A 27,248-nucleotide genomic window follows, 5' to 3' on the forward strand; every position below is an offset into this window, starting at 1 on the left:
CACGGAGACCCCTCGAGCCTTCATACTTCTGCGTCGTGGTGACGGATACGCGCTGCAATTTCCCGCCCGATCAGTAGGGGTCGCTGCGCAAGGTTGTTGTGCTTTTGGCTACAGTGAGCAATGGCGTCCGAGACAGAGAAAGACTGTTGTTGTTGAAACAGTGGCCGTTTCTCACTTTTAAGATATGACGTATTTATAGTTTGGCAGCGACGTTGTCAGCGGTGATCAGCTCCGCCTCTGTGGACGCTCGGTGCGCACTGTGGCCGGCACAGAGCAGGGTGATTGGTCCTGTCCTGAGGACCAATCACAGCTCTTGCCGTCTCCTTTACGCAGGAATATAAATTGGGCTTCAACGGTGCCTGGACTCTGGTGGCGCGCCACTTAAACATGATGACATGCGCGTCTTTTTCCGGTCAGTCGTCATCGAAACGCGCCATGCGCTAATGTGCGTTAACGTTGACGCCGTTAACGCTGTTAACATGCCCAGCACTAAATTACAGTTAAATGCACATTAGTTAATAATTATTTAGTCCAAATCACAATTTCTCCTGTCTCCTTTGGGAAATTTCTTATTGTCCACGCTCCAATCTTTTAAATTTTGTTAATTTTGTAGTTTTCCATGGATACATAAAGCTTAAAAAGGGGCGGCATGAAGGGATGGGAATAAAGCCTCTGATCAGGCCTGGATGCATCTCAAGCTTATGCTCACTCTCGACGCTCTATATAAAAAAAAAAATACTAATCGATGACTGATATCAGAAATTAGCATTGAAGTTTACTGTAGCTTAACACTGGCGTATCACTAAATCCTACAGTAATGACCTGTGATGAACAACCACACACACACACACACAGTTTCTTGAGGGTCATTGCAGCGTCACTAGAGCTGAAAAGATGGTTTGATGATTTGAATGTGACCTTTTTTGTTAACTATTGGGGCTTTTTTTCTAATCAATCGCACTCCACTCATCAATCCACTCGTGTGTGTCCCTCTTTCTCCTGAACATCGGTGGATTAAGGATGTGAATGCGGGCGTTCGGCCCTGATAATGACATTTTCTCCTCCACTCAGCGCCACACTGTTACACTTTGTTTGTTTTTAGCTTGTGAGGGAAACAAACAAAAAGAGGAATTGATAAAAAAAAAATCCGTGAGACAAATGTACTGTGAGAAAATCATATTCTGGACATTAAACTTTAAAGGTTTCTGTTATTTGGCAAACACATTTTTGGACCTCTTTAAATACTATGTACATTCACATTAAGTTACTGATGTTGCTTTAAATATATTTATATGTATCTATATTATATGACACCCTATGGGCAGTTGCTGAGGTTCCATTCAGTAGCTGAATTCTCTTCATATTGCACCTCCGTCCTCTCACTGTCTTACAATGCGAGCAATACAAAATATTCTACAAGAGGGGTTTTTTTTCATCTCATTAACATAGATACAAGAAATCAAACAATAAGTACAATGTGGGACTTTCCTTTCATCGACGAGTGTCCTTGCTCTGACTTCACCGCTCAGCCCGAAACTCAAAGGAAGGGAAAGGAAAATATTAAGGTAACAGAACCAAAAAAAGAGTCCATCTTTGTGGATAAAACACAAGGGCAGCACATGTGGACATCAGCAACAAGAGACATTATTGAACAAAAAACAAAAAAACAAAAGAGGAACAATATCTACAAGCAGGTTTGAACCCCTCGTCACGCGCCACTGCTCTGTCCAAAGCAGGTCGCGGGTTTGTGGGGACAAACGTGAGTCAAGTAGTCTGGGAAGAGCGTAAGAAAGGAGGCGAGGGGGTGAGGGGAGGTAGAAAGAGAGAGGATAATCGAGTCCACACCTCCCTTTACTAGGCTCTTAAATCTGTTCATCATGCTTTGGAAAAAAAGGAGGGAGCGTGAATGTAAAGGTAACAGCAACTCCTTGAAATATCTCGTCATTGTGGAGCCTTTTTTTTTTTTTTTTGTCTTTTTAAAAAGCGACTCAGAAACAATCTTCCCATGCGTCTGTTATTGTACATGACGTTTCCAAGCGTGTTTTGAGGTTTTTGGCAGCTCTGTTGCCGTGTCTGTATCTTCATCTTCTTTCGAGGGCCATGTCAGTTTTTTTTTTCCCCTGTCCTCTCTGTTACCATTCACAAAAAAACAACCAAAAAAATCATCACACTGTGGCAGGGTTTCTTATCCATTTCATGAAGTCGCGTTCACAGCATTGTCCATATTCACGAGTCTGGGCCGTCGCTGAGGAATCACTGTAGTTTTGTGTCGACTGCAGATCCGAATGAGTCACCACAGTTAGTTTGTTTGTTGACCTCTGACCTCTGGGTTCTGCAGCTTCTCCGCAGCCCTGGTTCCTCTCAGTGCTGGCGTTATCTGCTGAGGAGGTGATGTTGCGTTTGGTTATAAGATGAGTGCTTCTCCTTTTATCGCTTACTTACTCACTTTGGCAGTGTAATACAAAGGTTTGGATCAGGTTTTTTTTTTTTTTCATCTTTGAATTCATTTGGGTTCACAACGGTGCAGAGAGGTGAGTCCGGTGTAGATTTTTCTTGGCTTGCTAGCAAGGTAGTTAGCAGTTTTTTTTTTTTCTTCTTTAAAAATTAATTTATTCTCATATCATTATTGTTATTATTATTCTGCATTTAGAATATTTGGACTTTTCTTTATTTTCCCTTAAAGCCAGAAAGAAACCTTTAATAAATACTAAGCATGTGTTTCTGAGGAATCAATCGCACCACTGGTCTTTTTCCCGCCCTTTTCCGTCATCCATTGAAGAAAAGTGTTTTTCCTATTAGGTCCCCATTAGGACACTGTTTGGACGAGTAGAGCACATCTGAGGACTGTTCTCTCATCGGTACTTCATTAAAGGGAAATCCTCTCCCTTCCTTCCTCATCGATGTTGCTTTACTACAGCCCTTACCTTCTGCCCTTAGCTTCCATGCTAATGTTACATCAAAGTTCATGTTCTCAGCAAACACATCTGATATGTTTCCGTTAACGAGACACAGCCACTGTTCATGCTTTTACACTACACTGAACCGCAGGCTGGAATCTTTGTATGTGAAGAAGAGACAGAAAGGTGTTTTTAAAGGCTAATAATCAGGTAGTGTGAAGATTCTCTGAAGAGCTGCAGGGATAAGGGCGGTGGAAAAGGGGGAAGCCGTGTGCAATGAAGATTCCTCAGTTTGGTTTGTGTGGCGTGTGGGCACTGGCGCGTCGTGTATCCGGGGAGGGGGGGGGGGGACAACAGGCCGTCAGCGAGAGGTGGCGTCCAGGAGGGCGGGGGTAGCCGGAGTCGTGGAGCGCGAGGCGCTGCTCGAGCTGCTCTCTTTGGGGCTGGCGGAGACGCTTCCACTGCCGCTGCCTGCTCCCGCCACAATGCTGCTCTGGCCTGCCAGGGACAGAGGTCCTGGCGGAGCGCTCTCCGAGTGAGTGGGGGGCGCGCCCGAGGACGAGGGCGTGCCCAGAGGGACGCTGCTGCCCCCCGGCATCCCCTGCAGGCCCTGACCACAGACGTGGTGGTGCTTCTCCCAGTCTTTGTGTTGGCAGAAGGAGCCGCAGTAGCGAGCCGTGTTGCAGCCGCTGCACGTCTCACTGGCTTTCCTCCCGCAGTTCCAGCAGCTCTGGTGAGACAGTGGGGAGAGAGTGGATTGATAAAAATAAGTCTCTTTTTTGTTCCCAGAACATCACAGACCTTGAATGTTATGTGTATATTAGTCTTCACATAGAGATTAGGTTGTTTTGTTTCCTAAAAATCCAGTTTAGGAGGGTTTAATGGCAGGAAATGAATAATAATTAGAGCTGCAACTAAAGATTATTTCTGTAATCGCTTAATCTGTCGATTTTTTTCTCGATTAATCGATTGATCTGTAAAATATATTAAAAAAAAACGTTGATCAGTGTTTGTCATAATTGTATGTTATAATATTTTTATTGATTTTAAAAAAATATATTTTATATTTATATTTTATCTAAAGAAAAAGAGAATTATAAAGAAATCTTGTTTTAATAATGAAAAAAGCTTCAAACCAATTAATCGATTATCAACATAGTTGATCACATAGTTATCATAGTTAATAATAAATGGTTCATGTAGCCTTTAATAAGCTTTGTATATGCTAGGCAAGGTTGTGTTTAATGAAGTCTGCCATTCTGTGCCACCATGAACCCAAAAAGAAGAGTATTTGTTTCATGTTTGACAGTGGACGTTTACACAACCTAAGAATAAACCAAAAAAGAAGAACACAGTTAATAATATCTGTATCATCAGACAAAAAAAAAGACAAAAACAGAAAGAGACGAGTAATTGCCGTCCGTTTCTTACAATCTGCAGTCTCACCAGTAGATGCCACTAAATCTCACACACTGGTCCTTTAAAAGGCCTGCACCAGCGCCAGTGAGCTGTGTTGCCAGCAGGTGGTGGTCAATTGCTCTGTAATGGCCCGAGTCTGGCGCTGCGCTCCAGCTCCATCTGGGTCTGTTTGCTTTTTATTCACACAGACAACTGGACTGTTTTCTACAGCGATGATGACACTCTGGTGTAGCACCAAACCCAACAGCAGGCAGCTGTGTGTGGATTACACAACACAAGATGGAAGGCTGAGAGGAAAAGTGTGGCAGGCGTTTAGACACGGATGGAGCTGCAGGCCGTTGAACAGGAACCCAACCGCAGAGTGCCCAAACTTAAGGGATTGTTTAGGCTTTTTTTTTTTTTTTAAGTTTGGTTGTGCAGAGTTTTATTATTATTAACACAGATTTTGTGTTTCTACTGACAGCTTGGCTGCCAGCAGGGACAGAAGGAAAAGACAGATTTTAGCCACTGAACAAAATGTTCACCAAGTAAAATTGATACCTGCTTGTCTATGATACTATTAGGAAACTTACCCACACCAAAATCCGTAGATAAAAACTGAATTTGGAGTTTTTGTCACTTACGCTACCGTTCAAAAGTTTGGGGTCACTTAGAAATGTCCTTATTTTTTAAGAAAAAACAATTTTTTTCAATGAATATAACATTAAATGAATCAGAAATACACCCTATACATTATTAATGTGGTAAACGCTTATTCTAGCTGCAAACATCTGGTTTTTAATGGAATATGTACATAGAGGCCCATTTCCAGTGTTCTAATGGTACATTGTGTTTGCTAATCGCGTTAGAAGGCTATTGGATGATTTGAAAACTAGTGCTGGGCACGTTAACAAATTAACGGTGTCAACGTTAACGCACATTAACACATGGCGTGTTTCCATGACAACTGACCGGAAAAAGACGCATGTGACGTCATGTTTACGTGCCACAACACTGGAGTCCAGGCACCGTTTACCAGTTAGCTGCATTAGCTCCTTTAGCGCTGTTGGTGAAGATACAGTGGAACTGGAGCAGTCTGTTTATTGAGCAGCGCTACAAATAATGCAATTTGTAGCATTATTTGCTACAATTGTGTTAGCACAGCTGAAAACAGTTTCGCTGGTTGTTTGGCGAAAGCAAAGTTTGAAGGGCAAAATTATTATTTTGAATAAAAATCACTATTTCTAATCTTGTCGATGCCTTGACTATATTTTCTATTCATTTTGCAACTCTTTTGATGAACAAAAGTGTGACTTGTAATGGAAAACACAAAACAATTGTATAGGTGACCCCAAACTTTTGAACCGTAGTGTCGGTAAAACCAAAATCAAGGATTTCAGACACATTTAAACTTAGTGATAGAGGCAGCTGTGGATCAACACCTGTGATTTTCTCTATGGACGTTGATGCTGGAAGAGAGCGGTTTACAACAATCCTCAGTTTGAGGCTGTAAAAATAGCGAGATTGAGGCATCTGTTTTTCCTTCTGGCCCTGTCGGGCAGCCATGTAATTATCAGTGAGAGTGAATGTTGGTTCTCTCGGTCGTCGGGTCCAACGGAAACAGAGGTGCTCGCGTGGCTGAGTCAGTGCCGGTAATGCATCCGTAAATCTCACACAACCACACTTCAATTCATCACAAGAGGAGATGTGCTAGGTTAGGTTGGCGTGTAATACTCACTTCACTGGAGTCCTCCTGTTGGTTGATGACTGTTAGTGCATCCTCAGAGGCTTGCCTCTTAGCCTCGGCCAGCGCCCTTTCCATTTTAGAGCGTTCGGCTGAAATCATCTCGTGAGCCTTCCTCTCGGCGTCCGACACGGCCTTCTGCAGCTCCGACATGGCCTGTCTCTTCACCTCATTCACAGCCTCCTCTGAGAGAGAAGAAGAGGTGGGCGTTAGTTAGTTAGTCAGTGCTTGTGATGACCGCTGTGTCCAATACTGTCTGTTCTGTCATCCTTTATTAAGGCCCTGTAAGCTGTCATCTTGTTGTATCTAAGCGAGCAGATGTACATCATCCAAGATTTAAAACTTTCTGAGACGGGGGGGAACATTATTCAATAATTAATTCAAACACGTCTGGCCACAATCATTCTCTGTGTTGACAACAGCAGATGTCTCCAGATTTTTTTTTTTTTGGGCTGTTCATGCGACGTCCTGGGATTCCCTGTTTGCATGTCGTTCCTCTCATAAGAGTCGTTTAAAGAGAAATTGTTAGAGTTTACGCTGCAGAGTGAATCATTTTCCCGGCAGTAGGCATGCATATTTCCTCTGCAGGGCTTCCTACTTTGTAGATTTTATCATGGGGACTATTGTTCATCCAGCACAAGCGCAGGCTGTATGAGTGAGGAGGCTGTGTTTTTACAACAGGCAGGTGTGTGTGTGTGTGTGTTGTATCCTCTCCAGATGGCAGTCTAAAATAGAAACTTCCCGCAGCGGCAGGAGTGATTACATTTTGCCATCTTTCATTACTGGCCTCGCAGTTGCACACAGGCATATATACCTGAGAACTGTGTTGACAAATGTACACTAATCATTCATCAAATGCTAAAGTGGTTTGTTGTGATCACAAGGCATGGACCCCAACACAAATGTCTCCTCCTCTCCGCTGCCATTAACCACAGCGGTTTGTAAAGATTAAATGATTTCTCTGCCTCCCGCTCCACCTCCTTCAGATGTGCCAAGTAGACAAACGCACTAAGACACAAATAACACACACACATATATATACAGCAAGTGACCCTGCAGGTAATGTGTGAGCTCAAATAAGTAGGACATTGTCCCTTTTATCCTGCAGTCAGTCAGCGTGTTTACATAATGTTAGAGAAACAGAGTGTTGTGTTAGTCTGAATGAAACCGGACATTTAAATTGGAACCAAACTCCCTTTTTCTGCGAATGAAGAAAAGTGATAGAGAAACTTATTATGGTGCTTGAAATTATACATTATGTATACATGTATAATTTCAATCATTGCTGGGCGTTAACGGCATTAACGAATGACGCGCTTCCACCGGAGTCCAGGCACCGTTTACCAGTTAGCTCTGTTAGCGCAGTTAGCGCGCCTACAGTCGAACTGGAGCGGTCTGTTTATTAAAGCGGACCTAGACCGGAAGTTCCTATTAACGCTGTTTTTTTGGTGTGTATCTGCGTCATTACCTTGTTTATGAAGCCCTGAAGTTTCGAAACAAACAGTTCAGCCACTGCTGAGAACGCTGTGTTTATTGTGATCTTGGGGCTCAGCGAGATCTCTGAAAATCCCGTAATAGTTAAGTAAACAACGGTTCTCCTGAACAGCCGATCGTCCTGCTCCGGGCACTAGTCCGGGCACATCCGGTAGCGTACATTGAACCGCAGAAGAAGAATAACGTCCGTTGTGGAGGTGTTTCACGAGCGACAGTGTCTTCTGACTCTGGGTCTGACTCCGGGTCAAAGTCATAAAAGGGACTGCGGCGGGGAGTCGTGAAGAAGCTATTTTTAAACACTGGTAAAACAATGTTTTGATAATGAGTAGCAGTGCATCCACCGTTCCAGAGGGGGGAGCTGTGCTTCTGAGAGCGGGTGTGCTGAATATACTGGCCAATCACAAGACTCTGTCTTCTGGGGGTGAGAGTTCACTCTGAAACATCGCGGCTGACGAACAGCGTCAGAAAAGAGGATTTCAATCGGCTCTTTTACAGCAACTAGGAGGTTTTTGACCATAAAAACAAGTTAATATATGTAAGTAGACCTCCATAACTAACATTTATGTGCAACAGGACCACTCTGTGACTTTTAAAGGAAAAGAGCAGTGCTACAAATAACCAGCGTTACTTTAGAGACTCATTTTAACAATCGGGAGTCACATAAATGGATTGTGTATGGATCTAACAACTCTGCCATATTGCCTCCTAGTGTAGTGGAGGTGAAGGTGGACACACTTCATTCAATAAACCAATTCCTTGCTTGTGGTCATACACGTCTCCATCTTGCCCTATCCACCCCCCCCCCCCCCCGTCGTAGTACAATTAAAAGTAGTTAAAAAACCTACTGTGTTTCTTTGAGGGAAAAGTCATTAATAACTGTCACTTTTCATTGACTGTCTACTCCATTAGTTTCAAACTGCTCTGCAAAACAGCAGATAAGCAGTCGAGGGAAAATCTTGTGATCCACACTTCTTCTGATCCGTGGCCACTGCTCCGTTCCTGTGTTCACGTGCTTATAAAGTGTCGTATTCTGTCGTATATGTAAAGTCACACTCAAACAAAAGTCTCTATACCTTGCCTCCACCTTCATCTCCTCTTCTCTCTCTGATACCCTTCCTCCTCCTCCTCTTCTCTCTCCTCTCCCCTTGCAAACAATATCTGCATTATCCCGAGCTTCTCAATTATCTGGCCCTAATGCATGCACCACTAAGATTAGTTTGCAAATTTAATTAATTCTTATCAAGGAGACTGCACAGCAGATGCCGGGGCAATTAGCACTTAATGGAAAACACGGGGGCAGCAATATTAACGTTTTAATTCCGCAGGGATTTGGCAAGTCCCTGGAACGTGTTATTTCGGTCTGCTTTAAACACTTCAGATCTTATTTTAAAAAAAAAAGAAGAAAAAGCAACCGCAGTCTCTCAACCTGAACCAGACCAGAGGATACGTGTCTGGTTTTTAATTAAAAAGCAAGAGATGCAGCAGCTGCATCAGGTCGTACCTGGCTCCTGAGATAGAGGTGACATATAAACACATACACACACAGACACTGGAGGTAAGATGTTGAATGCGTTACTCACCCTGCTTGTTTTGGAGGTGCTTTAGTGCTGGGGAGAGCGGGATGCTTGTTGTACCTGTATGAAAAACAACTGCAATTAAAAGAACCATTTTTTTTACTGCTGGTGAAAATGCAGCACAGTCATTTTTAGCAGCAGCATCTATCCTCCGCAGGGTATTGGGAGTATGACTGCAACATAATAGTGCTGGGACTGAGCTGGGAACAAGAGCAGAGCCATGATGACTCCTGGGATGGGCGCTATCTACGCATGCAGCGTAGGACAAGGAAGGCCCGAGCGGTGCAACGCTCCCACCACCACCTGCTTCCACCGGAGTCAAAAATAACAGAATTTCTTTATCTAATCACTAAACGTCTGTTTTTTACAGAAGAGGATTAAAAAACAGGAAAAAAATATTTGAGCTCTGACTTTAAACTCAGAATTCAGACTTTATTATCAAAATTATGACTTTAAACAGAATTATGACTTTAAACACAGAATTATGACTTTTAAGTTTAGAAGTAGCTGTTAGCTAATGCAGGGGGTTGTACCTATGTTCCCAGTTTTTCCCAAAAAAGGTCCTATGTTCCCCACTTTGTGGAAGCCTGGGTGTGGAGCTCCAGGGTTAAGGTTAGGGTAGGGTTAGGGTTAGGGTAAGGGGTAGAGTCCTATGTTCCCCGGGTCCTTTTGGGTGAAAGCGGGGAACATACAAAGCGGGGAACATAGGACCCTTTGGGTGAACAGTGGGGAACATAGGGCTCTTTTTTAGAGAAAGGGTCCTATGTATCTACAACATAGATACGGTCCCCTAATGCAGCTAACTGGAAAACGGTGCCTGCCCGTGCCTCTGGTGCCGTGACACGTATTTCCTTCAAAAATAAGGACATTTCTAAGTGACCCCAAACTTTTGAATAGCAGTGTACACAGTATGTGTGTGGTTCTTACCGGCTTTCCGCCAGATTTCTTCTGGCAGGTATCCTGAGGGAGGCCTGTGTAAGAAGTCTCGATGGATATCTGAAACACACACACACACTCGGTCTCAGTTGCATGCTCACAGTGGCTCGTGATCTGCACAAAATCCATCCATCCATCCATCCCTAACAGTTTCAAGAAAAGCTGTATGTGGCAACATCAGTAAAAAAACAAAAACATTTTCAACATCATCTCTAAGCAGGAATTGGAATTCAGAAGTTACATTTTGGTATAAATCTTAAAGAGATAGTTGCCATTGCTCAACTAAAGGCTTAAAAACTGCTAAAAAGTACAATATCCTCATTATGCTCTCTGCTTTATCTCACTGTTAGACAGCCTTTTCTGCTTCACTGTAAGTTTGTAAACATTACAAACACCAAATTCCTGTCCAACTTTTGACAGCTGCCTTATTTTTTAGGTAAATCTGAGCAAAAGACTTTAAACACCAAAGTCAATGAATATTTTGTCTCTGTGAGCTGGAGAGAGAGAGAGAGCGGTTTACAAACTTCACTTCTCAGGCACAGAAAAAGTCTATCGAACAGCATGAACGGCAGAGAACACATTCTGGAGATATCGTCGGCTTTAAGCAGGTGCAGATTTTATTACGTGAGCTTTTTGTTGAGTGGCTGAAATCTGTTTTCCCTTCTGTCTCTGCTGGCAGCCATGTTTTAAGTGAACGGCATGGTCGTCCATGTTGATGATGCAGTGGACATTAAACCACACACAACTATCTTATGGATGTAATCGGATGTTTAAAGTTCAAACCGCTTTGTATTTAATCACATTGTGAGCTAGAATGAGTCAAATTTTAGTTTTTAAACGTATGTATGAAGGCGTCGTCCGCACACTACCTTGCTGTGAGTGTTTTTGCTTTGCCGAACATGCCCTGCGTGTGTGTTTGTCTACCTGTCTGTCTGCCCGACTGCCTCTCAGCAGCCGAGGGAGTTCCTATGGGCAGCGCCTCGCTGCTGCTAGCTGTGTTGGAGGAGGAGTTGTGGTGAGGAGTGGGAGGAGGAGGAGGAAGAGGAGGAGGAAGGCAGTGCTGTCCGTTGCTCCCACCTTTTTTCATCTCCTCCACGTCGCTATAGCGCCGGATCCAGTGGTTCATCTCCTCGCGGTCGGCCTCCTGGCAGCGGCGCAGCACCGTCAGGGAGCGCCGCGTCTTCTCCACCATGTCCATGATGCAGTTCAGGAGCTGCGGCGGGATTAAAAGAAGCATTCACCTTCACTAATAAAGCAACAGGAGAGGATTGACAGTTCTCCCTTTAGCTGAAAACGTACAGAAAACACTTCACCGTTATTTTCCTGACTGATTTCCTGTCATTTCTGTAACACTGTTTTGTTTTGAACAGGTAACCCGGCCATTGCCAACATAAGCACATAAAGGTTGCGTGAATTGCCTTTGAAATACCCTGAGAACTCAGTGTGTCTATCCAAATGAAATATGAAAATGAAATTGAATTTACACATTGAAACACAATTTTTTACAACACAAGTCTTTATTTTCTGTTTTTAATCAGAGAAAAACATGTTTATTATATTAAACCCATCCTTTTTACACACCTAGCAGTAAAATCACAGAAACCAGGCACAGGAACATCTTAATGTTGTCATCCTTGCATTAGAATACAAACTAGTTAATAAATGATGGTGTCTTATTTGGTAATGCTTCATTGTGTTCTAAATCTATTATGCAATGATGAGTGTTGAACAGAAGCTTGAGTTAAAAACATCATCATAATAAGTCACATCTCAATTGCAGCCCTGGTCTCTTCCCAGACTCTGAGAGTGCGAAAACTCTAACAGCTGTAAACTCTATAATCCAAACCTGAATGATGCCATAACGAGAACAAAGCCCAGAGCCCAATCAAAAGTAAATAGTTGTATTTTTGAGTCCCTGAGCTACTTTAATCCGTCCCAAAACACATACATGTACCACCGTGCAGACGTGTGTGTGTGTGTGTTGCTGTGCCACAATGTGTCACTGTCTGCGCCAATCTGTTCACCAAGTCTGTGCTCGCCAGTGATTTTTTAACGTCTTAAGAGCATTACAGCGACGATGAATTAACAGCTGGACTGCTGATGAAATAGTTGAGCCACTTCCTTCCAACCTTCTGCTCCGTTCACTGCCAACTCAGCAGATTTCCCTCTCTCTCTCTCTCTCTCTCTCTCTGTGCCCCACTGTTGTAAACAATGACAACAGTGCCGTATGTTTCCAGACCTGGCCAGGTCTGCTAAATGGGTTTTAGCAAGGTTGACATTCAATCCATATCATTATTCTCATTCATCTCTGCCTCTGCCTGTTTCTCCCTCCCTCCCTCCCTCCCTCCCTCCCTTCTTCCTCTCTGTGTTTCAGCTATATTTATTTCAGTGAAGTGTTTCTAATTTGGCAGGGGTCCAGGCCTGGCCGGTTCTCTCCATGACTGCAGCTCTTCTCTCAGCTGCTCTGCCCAGCTGGAGCTGCTCTCTGCTGGGTCCTGAGCTCCATCTGGGGCCCTGTTTCTCTCTCTCGCTCTATCTCAGTGTGTGTATGTCTTATAAACATGATGATTTTGTCCACGTGTTGTTAATTTATCACACTCACATGGAACCTCATAGGATCACCTATCCATCAACTGTTAACTGTCAGATGTGAAGGAGTGTTTTTGTCCTTGTCATCCTTAGCAATAATATCACCGACTGTCCCATTGGCTCCTTTCCCCCAGTGTGTGTCATGATATTTATGAATGAAACAAAGGCTACGTTCAGATAGCCAGCAGTGACTTGTGTGGACATAGAACTACAATCATGGAGTGTCGTCCACCAGAGCTAAATATGGATTAATAAAGGTACAGTACAATCTGAATGAATCACATTTGAACAATATTGGATACGTACGTTATCCAGGTGCTTCCATTCTTCGGCCCACTCCCTGTCTGTTAGACGGTGGTCGATCACCTCCTCTTGGCGAGCTCCGTGCACTGCTGCAAACAAGGTGACACAGGACCAATATCTGTTAGGCTTACTGTATGCACTGTATGGTTATTATTAAATAATATGACCATTTTACTGCCCGGAGGTACAAGTAAAAGCCTGGAAAATTTTTTAGCATCTGTGATTTGACAGAGATAAGTTTCACATTTTCTCATAATTGTGCTCAATAAACTAAACTAACTAAAGTATTTGTTTGTGGCCTGAATGGATTACATCCTGTTGATGGTATACTCCATCGTCTGCACATTTAATACGTTTCTTGTTGCTGAATTATTTTTAATATAAAGCACATAAAGGCTGCATGCATTGCCTTTGAAATGTCCTGAGAACTCAGAAGTGTGACTTTCCAAATGAAATATGACTAAAACCTCACTGTGACTGAGACCTCGTTGTGTTTGTTTGGTCTTGAAAATAGAGTCAGAGTGAGCACTCTTTTAAGTCTCCACGCAGGTGAGGCTACAAACGCGTTATTTCTAGTTCATGTTGCTTTTAATGTTTTCTACTACGCTTCAGCTTTGGAGATTATTTTTCTGTGACATAGCTGCCTGTATTTTTTTGTCAAACATTGCAGGGCTGCCAACTTTTGAGAAAACCTTGGTCTGACACATCGTGGCATGCGGGGCTAATGTATGGCTGGTCCAGTCGAGGTTACCAGCACACACCCAATATATTTATTTATAGTAATATTTTATGCATCCCAAGCTTAATTAATGCATTATACAATATGATTTATGGATTATTAATGCTTAATACTCATAATGCTTTATACAATAATAATATGGTAAATGAAATAGACAGTCTGGTAGCTGGATTTGACCCTATGACCTTCTCATCCTAAGCCCAATTACTTAACCACTAGACTAACACTGTTAATATCTGTCGTGCCCAGTAAGAAAACTACCAAGTTACTACTCTGAGTGCAGTAGATACTAGCTAAGCTAGTTTTATTGGTTCACCTGTGGGTTGTAGGGGACCGTATCTATGATCCCCGGGTCCTATGTTCCCCGCTTTCACCCAAAGGACCCGGGGAACATAGGACCCTACCCCTTACCCTAACCCTAACCCTACGCTACCCTAACGCTAACCCTTTACCCTGGAGCTCCACACCCAGGCTTCCACAAAGTGGGGAACATAGGACCTTTTTTGGGAAAAACGGGGAACATAGGACCCGGGGAACATAGGTACGACCCCGGTTGTAGCTGCACATAGAATGTTTCTTTTATGTTGTGTATGCTAATTTGCTAATTTGTGTTTTCTTTGTAATTTTGCTTTGCGCTACAATTAAACCAAAAAAAGTCATGTGTACTACAGTTACCCCAGTAAAAGCAAGAAAAGTCAATTGGAGGACTTCAATGTTAGCTAGCTGACTGGCTAAAGTGTAGGGCAGGGCAGTACTACACAGAGAGTCACTTAATTCACTAAATTTCCCCACTATAGCTCCACTTGACTGTACATTTAGCTATAACAATTCACCTCTTTCCATATGGGAAAGCAGGAGGCAGGCATATATGGTTGTCACAGTTGTAGCACATAGGCATGAACGGCTGTGCGCTTTATATAGACTCACTGCCACGAGGATTATCACGGCCGGACTGACAACTGGCCTTTGTTCATCACATACACCGCATTGACATCTGTGCAACTGTGCGTATGTGGATCTATAGATTCATTTAATCCGGTAAACAGATATTCCATACCTGTCTGCCGATGCCTGTCTCGAGCGTCGCGGTGTTCGTTATGTCTGTAAGCGTCTCTGTACTGGTGAGCCAGCGCCATGTCTTCTAAGCGATAGTGCTGAGGTCCCACTTGGTGGTTCGATGGGTGCGGTAGTCCATTAGGGGGGTGTGTGGGGAGGCCATTGGGAGGTGGGTGAGCTGGAAGACCCGTACTGGGGCTGAAGCGGTGGCTGGGGCTGATGGTGCACGGCCTCTTCGCTAGGTGTTCTGGGTGCAAACCATCTCTCTCTGAGCTCTCTTTGGTCCTGTGAAGGAGAACAAGGGAGTGGAATCAAACATGAAATACTTCAAGTAGACATATTATTCCCTATTTCTACACGTTAAGCTAGTTCCCTGGTGTCCTAATGAACATGTCTGTGACATGCTTTGGTCAAAATACCTTAAGGATGAAGCACCACAGCACCAGAGCGTTCTGAACTGTTTGGCAGATTGAACATCTGCCAAACAGTTCAGAACGCTCGCTTTTGGGTGCCTGTCTCTTTAAATGCAAATAAGACAAAGGAAACTACATCAGTGTCACTGAGGCTCCGGCAGCTAACAGCAGTTAGCATTTGGAAAAGCCATCATTTGCCGACTCTAGCCGGCACATTGCCGTCATATAGAACACTTTGTGGACTTCCGCTCTTCCGGATACTATTGCCCTTGCTTGCACTCTCGCGATTTTTAGGGATAAAGCGGAGCTCTGCGAGACAACAATTCCAGGAATGTCTCATTGTGACGTAACAATGAGTGCGGAAGTCAACATTGTGTGTTTTATCTCCACAAAAACATGAGTGAGTCATCTTTTTTCACACTTTGCCTACTCATAGGGCCTCCAGAGTCCCAAATATAAGTTTTACAATTATTATAAAGTTGATTTCACATAATATGCCTCCTTTAACAGTCACCCTGTAAAGAATTGTTGTTGTTTTTTTTACCCAGAATCAGCCGGGTCAGCTCTACAGCGGCAGCCATTTTGGACTACGATATTGCCCACAATGGACAAATTAAACATCTTTTAGTTTTCCTTCCCACACACTTGGAAGAGAAGTGTGAGGGATACTGAGCTGCAACAACGCAACTTCACCAATAAATGCTCCATTTTACACAATGTTCCATTATTGTGGGCAGTGTTTTGTGGGATCTTACAAATTCAATATTGTTTCATGATTTCAAATAAAAAACAAATTATAGCCAGGCCAGTAATAAATGTCAGTAAAATCGTGAAAAACAGACCTTGTGAGAGATGAAAGTTTAACTGCTTGGATACAAAGTGTTGTTCCAGGAGTGAGGCATGTGCAATCTGTCAAATCTTGTAATCTACTCCATAACACGTCTATATGTGTGTACGTAGGTCTGTTTCAAAGACCACATGTGCTGTTATTCCACTCAAGGATGTGTTCAGCTCTGTCAGCCAGACATTTATTGTGATGCCCCCTTTTGAGGCACTTTTTTTTTTAACATCAAAAGGATCATTAACAGAACGCACACAGAGTTTTCTCCTATGTTTTTGCTCCAAAGTTCTTATTAGAGACATAGTAGAAATTCAGGAAAACCTGTCCCAGCAAGAACCGCAAAGCCCTTCACGCCACATTACGAGGTTAGCGTTGCCTGCTATTTGTACTTTTGATTTGCACCTTTAAAAAAACCCCAACTTGTTTATGTACAGCATGTACAAATAAGTACAGTGCACATAAATGATGACCATTAGAAATGAAGTGACTTAAATATCACGGCAACTTCCACGTTTCACTCCACTGGAAGATGTGTGGACTGATGAGGAAACCACAGCATTCCTCCAGTTAGTGCAAGAAGCATATATTACTACAATAATGATAGATGAAGCAGCTACTGGCGGTCTTCATTTACGTCATCAAGTCATACCTTCTCATGCTTCCTCTGTGGCTGCCTAAGATTTCAAGTTTTGGATGGAAACACACATAAAAGTGTATTTTCTTTAATCTGATTTTTTTCAGTTAAAATCTTGTATACATTTTTAATGCGAACCAGGTGCACGTCATTTATCCCTGCTGATGGAAATGCTGCTTGTTGTTGACTTACAGTAAAGCTTCCACACAGCTGTGCACCATATGTACCAAACAAAGCCAACGTCCGACTGTACATCCTGAGTCTCAGACTCTTAATCTGAACACTTGCACTTAGATTGCAAGTATTTCTCTCCCTCACACTCTGCTTTCAGGCTTAAAGGGCAGCACAGGCTGAATGCTGTGTGTTTGGCAGATGTTTAGTGACACTCAATTGTGTCTGTGTACTTTGAGTGTGTGTGTGTGTGTGTGTGAGTGAGAGAGAGAGAGGTTTTGTTTGTGAGCCATCTGGACAGTTTAAAATGGGAGTGTTGATATTAATCTGTTTAGCTGGAGAGCAATAGCCGTGCATTCGGATGGAAATCGCTCTTTATCGTCATGGGGATCAAATAAATGCAGCGGTGGACAAATTGTGTGTGTGTGTGTGTGTGTGTGTGAATGCTCATGCACTCCTGCTAGGTTATCCATGTGTATATATGTGCATGTTAGCTATACTTGCACACACATCACCACACCAGAGTATCTGACAAATTGCAGGAACAGCTGGCACGATGAAGCCCCGCCCCCCCACCCCCACCCTCCCTGTATTAAACCAGACTTAGGGACGAGGAGGAGGAGGAGGAGGAAGAGGAGGGGGAGGTGTGTTGATTACAGCGAGATTATGCATCCGAATCAAACCACCACCACCACCACCACCGTTTTTCCAACCCCACACACACACACCCACACCCTCTGCTCAGAAAAGTATTACGGTCAGCACATCGCCATCTGGACACATCTATGACATATGGACAGCTGCTGGGAGCCTGCAGGTCAGGCCATCAGGGCGAGCAAAGAGACAGAGAAAAAAAAAAAAAGGTGAGGAGGGGATCAGAAAGGAACAGAAATGCCGTAAAGAGAACAAGGACAAAAAGAAAGATGGGGAAATGCCGTAGAATGTATGTAAAAATGGACACTTATGGAATGAAAAGGATTTAGCAGTTAGCCACCAGGGGCCAACTACTGTATATAAAAATGGACATCGTCTTCTGGTTGTCACATGGTGTCATCTCTCTTATGTGCTGTGCTTTATCGTCTATTTTCCTCTTAATGGGAACATCGTTTACAACATGTACATGAGGTTCTATTGGAGAAAAGCTGAAACCAGTGACTGAGACTCCTCACAAGAATGTTTACTGGCATTATAAATAAAGTGAAAAATTAGACTAATTTTCCTGTAGACTTCCATTCAAACTGGGTTATTTATTGCAATCCCTGTTATCCCTGCTATAACGTCCTGGGCCTCCCTTTTCAAACTGGAAGACGATGTTCATTTTAATATACAGTCTATAGTTCGCTTTCGTACAGTAGTACTCCATTATAGAGCTGAAACAGTTAATCTACTAAACTAAAAAGTCAACTCTTATGATAATCGATTAATCGGTTTGAAGCTTTTTTCATTATTAAAACAAGATAAAACAATGATTATTCCAGCTTCTTAAATGTAAATATTTTCTTTGTTTCTTTGCTCCACGTAACAGAAGAAATCATTAAAACTGAATCATTTTGGTTTGTGGACAAAACAAGGCATTCGAGAACATTGTCAATTCCAGACACTGATTTTTTTTTTTTTTTTTTTTAACATATTTCATGGACCAAACGGTTCATAGAAAAATCGAGAAAATAATTGACAGATGAAGCGACGATGAAAATAATCGTTAGTTGCAGCTCTACTCCGTTAGGAAAGGTACCAAAATAACCAGCCCCTACTGTACCTACATTTTACTCTTGTTCCCCAGAACAGGGTATGGTAAAGTAAAGTCAACTGATTGGGCAAAAAAAACCATAATTCACTTGAGACTGGTGATTCTTCAACGCTCCCAGTCAAACCCCACACACATCTTATGTGATTTATAACAACAGTAAACATTCATGGTCTCCCAGTGTCAGACTCTCTTCAGAAAGCACATGATGCCTTTGAAAAGAGGCATCTAGTTTTGCAACCAGTTCTTATGAATGGTCTATGGCTGGAGACAAAGAGAAAATGCCTGTTAATGCTCTCTTGTGTCAGCTTCTTAGCGCAGAGAATAATGGCGAGCACAGGGGAGGAGGACAAATGTGGGATGATAGTAAACCGCAGCTTACTGCTGCTCTTTCTGTCTCTGTTTGGGTTGGAATGAGGACATCTAACTGTGCGTCACTGCCTCCATTCTTCTCTGCCTCTCTTAATTCTGCCTTCATTTTCATACTCTTCGTTTATCTCCCTCCCTCCCTCCCTCCCAGATAGCTGGCAGAGCCTGCCTGGCATCAGGACTGTCCAGACTTCCGCCTCCTGCGTACAGGATTTATAGCTCCCCGTTGTCGCCCGGGCATTCTGAAATGCCCTGAAATAATTCATTTACAACACTGACTGTGTCAGAGTTTGCCAGTGAGTACAGTAAGTTTACGAGTGTGTGTGTGTTTAATAACAGTGAGAATTTAAACGCTACCTGTCAGGGGTCCTTCTCTTGCCGTGTTCGTTCATCTCCAGCATGATCTCGGAGGAGTCGAGGGGCGAGCTGGCGTTGGCGTCCAGCAGGAGCTGCTCGTGTTGGGCCAGGTACTGAGCTGGAGTCTGCTTGGCTAATCTGGCGCAGTGGAGCAACTCTCTCTGCAGCAGAGGCAGGTTCGCCTTCAGTGGTTGAAACAAGAAAAAAAAAAAAAAGTTATTTTAAGAAGTGTATCGTAAACTTATTGAAGAGTGAGCGGGGAAAAGTCAACGCGGAACAATGGGCTAACGGGGGCGAGAGTAAAATAACACCAGATTAGGGCGAGGAAAGAAATAAAGTGATAGATAAATAGACAGGATGAGATAAGACAGGTCGCCTGACACATTCCTCTGCCGCGCGCATGTGTGTGTGTGTGTGTGTGTGTGTGTGTGTGTGTGTGTGTCTGCTGTGCGTATGTATTGTCTGAGTGTGTGTGTCTGTCATAACAGTGCTGTCAAACAGTTCTCTCAGACCTGTCTGCTTGATAGAATACAGCCATTGCTGCAATGTCCCAGATGTGGCAGACCACTGCATGCAAGGAGGTCTAAGGTCTAATCTAACACACACACACACACACACACACAATCTGATGTTAAGTCAAACTCTAAATAAGTTATTAATGCTTATTTAAAACAGAAAAGAAAGGTTAATTCTTCTGACCATTGTATTTCTAATTGTGTCCTTTCTTTTGAAGATTTTAAAATACTTATTCCTCTCCTGCTTTCTGTGCATTCCTTTATTTTGATAGTGTCAGGCTTGAAACTTCTCTACTTGATCTACTAAAGCTGAACGTTTATATTTTGTTTAAAAAAACAATTCATTGTGTTTCAATAGACTGACTTCTTCACTAAGCAGTTTAATGAATAGCCCTCCTACTATCTGAAAAACTTGCCTGGAGTTGCGAGCCATTCAGACAATGGAGGAAGTGTTAAGAAACGACGTGTGTGAATGGTGTGTTAAAATCCCTGTTCCAGCCAGCAGGGGCACTGCTGAGTATGGGCCTATACCAAGTCCCTACTAATCACGAGATTTGATAATTTGAGCTTGATTTAAAGCATGACTGACAGGGGAGCTGAAAAAATGTCCCATGTTCAACGTGGAGTCCCCAGTTTGTTGGTGTGTAACGACAGCAAAGTCCCCACACAAGTACATAAACACACACAGAATAAGAATAAGCTGTTGTTTTCAATTTTTTTATCTCCATCATACGGCAAAGCTGGGATGAGTAAAATCCGATACCGAGGATCTATTTTCTTATTTTGATTTGATTCTCAGTTTAATGTGTTAATTCATTCAGTGAAGCTACTTGGCTGCTTGGTAACAACTTAGAAGATTCTGTCGTCAGTTTTTTTAAGTTAGTGGACTAAAACAGAAAAGGCTCTGGTCTCTTATATTTCTATAACGCATCAGCCCAGCGCCTGTGCCCGCCCACTGCTGCATTGACTCCCAGAGACACGAGCTTCCCTGGAAGTGGCGATTTTGCCGCATTTATCTAATCTGCGTCTCACTCACAACAGTGAAATTAAAATGATTCTGTGCTGTCTCATAGAGAGATCGATTGAAGCTGAGCTTTTCAAATCACCGTATTTGACCATTTATCTCATGACATTTTAGAGGAAGCAGAGTCTTAGGGCAAATGCCTCTGCTACAGAATACATACGCAAACACGCCGTCCTGAGCCTTAGCCATAATATGGCAATAAACCATGTTCATCACGCTTGATTTATTCTACGTAAAAACCTCTGCATAGACATTTAGGGCCGATTCCAATTCCTATCTTAACCCTCAAGCTCAACCCTTAATCTTAACTGGCCGTCAAAACCAAGTGTTGAGGGTTATTTTGTCACTTAGAAATGGGACACCCCTTAAATGCAAATACGTCTTCAGACTGCAGGGGGCAGAATAACGCGAAAGCTGCGTCCAGTCTGTCAACTCCAAAAAAGAAGAAGAAGAACACATTTACGTCACGATTATTTGTTACGATCTGTTTGTCAGTCAAGTTATTAGGTTGTCAGTTAGTTATAAGATGATACTCGTACAAATACCACAACCATGGACATATTCAGCTGACAGTTACCACACACCACGGCTTATTGAAAAGTAAACCATAGCAAACGATCGCTTGTCCGCACCGGCCCGGCTATTGACAAAAGATCGTAAAATAAAAATAATTGTTACGCAACAATGACATCAGTAATCCATAATATGGGCCTAAACTAAGATAATACAATGGTTTTCATAATTTTTATATCTCTATTAACAAAGAAAATACTTAATTTGTATTGCACTCGCTTCGCTTTGTTTTGTCAAAACACGCAATGCATTCTGGGTAGCCCTTGCTCCCAAGGGTGGTCTTGGAAAATCTCAATATTGAGGGCGATACAGCCCTTAAACTCGCTCAACTTAATTTTTCTGAGAATCAGGACAGCACTTGCACTAGAGGGAGCGCACATTTTTGAGATTGAGGGTTAAGCAAGTAATTGGAATTCACCCTTACCTTCAGGAAGGGAATGACAAATGGCCTCAGAGGAAAATTGGTGGCCTCGTGAAGTTTGGAGTGAAACTCTTCGATCGTGAGGGTGGAGTTCTGTCCAAGACAAAGAGGGGGAGTAAGACAACAAGCACACAAGAGTTTTCTTTTTTACAGGACCAGGCCAAATATAATGAGAACTTACCACCAGCCCCAACACAAGGCTGCGCACTCTCTCTCCAATCTCTGGCGATATGTCGTTGCCAAACTGCTGCAGCGTGGTAAGGAAGCGCTTCAGCTTGCAGAGCTGCCGAGCTCCGCAGGCTGGCGGGAGCTGCTGGTTGGACAGCGAGGCTGTCGATGACATGGCTGGCCCGTTACTGAAGCCGTTGGGAGTGGACGGAGCGCCGTTTAGTGAAGTAGGGGAATGGCTGCTCCCATTCAACACTGCAGATAAACAAACAAAACAAGAGGGAAGAGTCAGCGTGAAAATGGGTCAGTGCGCAGGGAACAACTGACAGATCTGTAGATTATGATGAGGGAAGAAACACTTACAGAATCATCCCGCTGACAGAGTAGACTATGCAGTTCAAGATTAAACACGAAACAGACTCAAATTTGACACAATATCAATGATGCACGAAGTGACTTCTGTGTTTCACTTCTCTGCCAGTTTGGCTGAACACTCTCAGCATATGTTTGTGTGTGTGTGTCTGTGGTAACTTCAGCTGTTTCACAAGTGATACATTTGACCCCGTCCACACCTCCACCCCCCATATCAGTCTGTTACACCCTGCTCCTCACAACTCCCCCCCCCCCCCCCACTCACTCAGTAGGACACAACTATAAGAGGAACTTGTTAAAGAGGTGCCAAAAATAGTCCTGTGGCCCATGTTACTTTTATTCCGGTAGCAGGTGTGTAGCCAAATTTGGACCCACACCTGTCCACCAGCTGAAAGTAGATTTGCAGCTTTATGGTTCAGAATAGACACACACACACACACTTACACACACGCGCGCACACACATATATAAATAATCACTCATACATCCCTCTTAATTCAAGCACAAACAAACTCATAAACACACGGGAGCGCTCACACTCACACGTTTGACCTTTTCCCCTCTTTTCATATTTTCATGTCCGCACCATGAAGACTACGATTACGCGCTGTGAGTTAAGAGGAAAGACAATTTTAATGCTTGCGTCATATTTGTGTCGCAGCAACTCAAGCTTTTGAAAATCATTACATTTACATTTGAACTTTTTATCCTAAATTTGGATATCAAATGTGGGGGGTAGGGCACTTCAAACTAATACAGCCTGGAGGATCATCAGACTATCTGAAGTGATTGTGGTTGATCCAGCAGAGGGCGCTGTGAGTGCAGCTTAATGTGGATCCATTTTGCCCCCAGAAAACAAGACAGTTATTATTTTTTGCTGAGCACGCAAAGCTAGCTAAACACAAGCTAAACGTCCCCCCAGGGCAGACAGTCACAATACAAAATGAAATGAGTATGAAAGTATTTTGGGTTGTAAACCATTGAGGGCAAAGTTCCATTTACACTGGAAGTAGCGTGGAACTTGGAACGCGTAACGTCACCCGCCGAGTTCCATGTGTTTCAGCTGAAAAGTCGGAAATGCTAACATATCTCGGGCTAATACCACTTGATGCGACGTGCTCAACTCGGTATTTTGCGCACAATAACAGTAGTAGTAACATGTCTACGGATAAAAATAAAACAGTACAACTGATTGTGACAGAAGTGCTATTGATGTTAAAAGTAGCAGTGTTTGTATGATGGCAGCCATCTTGGAATCTCATGTTGTAGTAATGCTGCATTCCAGAACCCAACCAAACCAGTTGGACGTGGGACTTCTCCTACCTCCAACGAGATAAAGTGCACTGGAATGCCTGTCGAAGTGGGACCTCCTACTCGCGAAGTCGGAGAAATCACCAAAATGACGTCGGAGAATAATGGCGGCTCCCATGGAGTCACATGAATAGGCTATAAACTTTACTTTTCTGCGTGTAGAGTTGTTTTAGATACAGGAATTTTATCGCAACTTGTTTTTCATGTTATGGCGTGAAATTATGTCGTTGTTCTTATCCATTAGCATGAAGATATGTAGGGCTACGGTAAAAGTATACTCATGACGTTATATGTATCGCTTTTACATATACGGCTTGCTTGTTTATGTAAGTAGACTGAATTGCTGACAGTCAAAATGCCTCTTCAAACATAAATCTAAAGCGCGTTGATCGTCACTGTTTTGTAACATTCGACTTCAATTGCTGGAACGCTTTGAAGTAGGAGCTAGTACAATTCAGGTAGGATAAGTCCCACATCCCATTTGTTTGGATGGGCTCTGGAACGCAGCATAAATGAGGTTCTACAAGTTGGAAATCCCAATTTGGGGACTATGAACTCGGAATATCTGAGTTCTGACTACAAATGGAATGCACCGTCATGAGCAAATCTGCCGACGGACCTGTTAGCTTCACCTGTAGTGATGGACACATCGCAGACAGGCAGAATCGTCAACCGTGCGTGACTAACAGTATCTGATGACCTTCCCTAATTTACATTTACATTTCAACTTTAAACTCATAATTAAACACCAGACCATGGAGAGTTTTTTTAATCGACGAGTTGCCGCCGTTCTTCTTCTCAGCCATGCTTGTTGCTCTAATCTGCGGGGTTGAGGGCCTCAACACATATGTACTAACCCATGTGATCCCAAGAGGCAGCGCTTGTGTTCTGGCTTTAGAGAGCGAGAGAGAGAGAGAGAGAGAGAGGTAAAAGGAGAGAGCCTCACTGCTGAACGCCCGCCACAACAGGTGAAACAACATGGCCTGTCATTGCTATATAGGGAAGAAAGTAGTCTAGAACACCGCAGCAGCAGCACCCCGGCTGATGTCCCCCCTGTACCAGCTGGTAAACAACACAGAGACACTCACACACAAGCGCTCAAAGACACATGTCCCCACCAACAAGGGCATTCGGCACACGAAAAGACACACACTTAGTAGAATGTAAAGACACACACACACACACATATACACACCTGACACACAAGTGACTTCAACACTTGTGTGTCCCAAACACATATTTGGAATTTCTCCTATAAAGCCTTCATGACAGTTGACCTAAGAGCGACAGTTGACTATGTAGTCCGGGGGTAAACGGCCTCTGAGGTGTTGTAAATGTGAAGATTTAATACAGTTTAATGAATAAAAACGCATCGAGAAAATATCAAATACTATTATAGTAATAACAACTAATACTGGTTAATACAAGTGTTTTCTGATTCAAAACAGAAGAATAAAGTGGCAGAATTAAAGTGCAGCCGTTGTGATTTGCTCATTGCAATGCACATTCTGATTTCACTTTATTCAGACATAAGTGCGTGACCTAGACTTTTCACTGTGATTAGAAGGTTTGGGCATCATTCTGTATGCTTGCATTTGAGAGTGGGGAAAAGAAATGAACACAAAGGGAATGAAGCACAGCTAATTTCATACTGTAATCAAACGACAAACCTTGTGATCACAGTAAATAATATGCAATTAAAAAATTTAAAGGCCACTGACTGTTCTAATTTACCACAGCTTAAGGCAAAATACATTTTAACTTAGAAGTCGGAGCTAAAATGCAAAGTACTAGCGATATTTTGCCTTGTGAACTGCCTAAGTATTCATTATTGTCCCTGGATAAGAGTCGGTAGCTTTGTTGCTTTAAACGTCTTAGAGGAGACACAGCAAACACCATCACCATCGCTTCCAGCGAATCTGCGGTGAAACGTTCAAACATTCATTTGTGATGGTTCACACTAATGTCAGTTTGTTTTCATGCCATGATTTCACTGACATTTCCTTTCAGATCCTGCCCTGCAGGCAATCAACTCCACTCTGCTCACCTGGTGCTCCTCCCGCTCTGCCTCTCACCTGCAGCTCATCTGTTCATTAGCTTCCCAGAGTAGTTATATCAGGTCGTGTTCCCCTCGCCTCGGCCGCACTGTCATTGTCATGGAGTGGCAAACAAAAGCTCTCCAGCCTTCTTAGTTCCGTGTTTTTGTGCCTGGATTATTATTATTATACACTTCTTAACACTTGTTTCCCTGATGTGACCGAGACTTTTGACCAAGTCAACTGAAAGTCAACGTTTATTTTTGTGTTGTGCCATTTGGGTTTCTTCTCTACTCGTGAACGTGACACAGTTTTACTTAAAGGTGAAGTAAGAAGGTTTATAGTGCCATCTAGAGGAGAGGCTGAAATGTACAACAAAGAACTGCTGCTCTGCTCACCCCCTCCCTTCCCTGAGCGCTACGGTATCCGCAGCCGGTCAAATGTCGTCCTCGTCGTCTTTCTCCGTGTCAGGAGATGAGGTTCGTGAGGTGAGGGAGAGGGCGAGCTACCGCGGCCGTAGCAGACGAAGCTGAGACAGTGGAGGCGGGACTTCCGCTACAAATAAAGCGACGCTTGATTTGTTCTCTCGCGTTTGTCCTTACAGGCTCCGGTAGAAACATGGCGTCTCGCTGCTAACAGTGGCTATGCAACCGCGGCCCGCGACCATGTTATTTTACATGACTTTTTGAAACACTACGAAAATGAAACAAAAACTATTATACAGCGACTAGACAATGCAGGAGCACATAATATGTATAAAAAAGTGGATTTTGGGTCATATAAACCCATAAATACTACACATTGTCCCTTTAATACAGTATCTCAAAGTGTGATGAGAAGACATCACATGCACCGTGTTTGAACGTTTTCACACAGATTTCATTAATATGAGTGTAACTTTTAAATAAAACAAGGAAAGCTACCTTCAAACCATCTCTCTATGTGTGTCTTATAGAGGTGCTTAGGCCTCATATTACCGGGCAATATTAACGCTACTGCACACAGGAAGTGAGTCTTTTTTAATGCCAAGACAGATGTGTCTTGCGTTACTGCCATATACACACAATCAAAAACTCCCTCGTTCAGGTCTGATAGTATTGCTTGACAGAGCCTGTTTTCAGATAAATAAAGCCTGTTCGCACTGAAAGCTACGAAAAGTAATGCACAGTGTTTTCATATGCTTTCGCAGATAATTTTTGCCACGTGGTCATGTGACGATGCACAACACAGAAATGGTGTATTTCTGATTCATTAAATATTACAAGGACAAAAATAATGCAAAAATGAAGACATTTCTAAGCCCCAAACTTTGAACGGTAGTGAACTTTTCCATACGTGCTCATACGAACCCTTCATGAAAATACGTTGCCTGTTCACTGGCAGAGTAGTAACAACAACAGTGTTAAGATGTAAGTATCTTAACACATATCCACTTACTTGATTTACTGGTGGTCGGGGTGAAAGAAGCGCTGCGATTGGTTGCTTGGCTGACAGCCGGGGGTGGTGGAGGCATGGTGGGTGGGGTGGACCTGGGCTGGGTTTTCACATCCGCAGGTGAATCTGGCAT

At 43.1% G+C, this 27,248-nt stretch overlaps 1 protein-coding gene across 1 annotated transcript; it reads right to left on the reverse strand.

The window, feature by feature from the left end:
• Positions 1 to 3,258: 3,258 nt before the first annotated feature.
• Positions 3,259 to 27,248, reverse strand: cbfa2t3 (CBFA2/RUNX1 partner transcriptional co-repressor 3; the record flags this gene model as incomplete). Its single annotated transcript, XM_083890594.1, has 10 exons — positions 3,259 to 3,627; positions 6,034 to 6,224; positions 10,035 to 10,103; positions 11,061 to 11,256; positions 12,939 to 13,024; positions 14,732 to 15,015; positions 19,263 to 19,444; positions 21,799 to 21,888; positions 21,977 to 22,218; positions 27,128 to 27,248. The coding sequence occupies 10 exons, from the start codon at positions 27,246 to 27,248 to the stop codon at positions 3,259 to 3,261; spliced, it is 1,830 nt and encodes a 609-aa protein (XP_083746720.1).

The sequence above is a fragment of the Microchirus variegatus genome (genome assembly GCF_963457635.1).
Source record: "Microchirus variegatus genome assembly, chromosome: 6".
NCBI classification, from domain to species: domain Eukaryota; kingdom Metazoa; phylum Chordata; class Actinopteri; order Pleuronectiformes; family Soleidae; genus Microchirus; species Microchirus variegatus.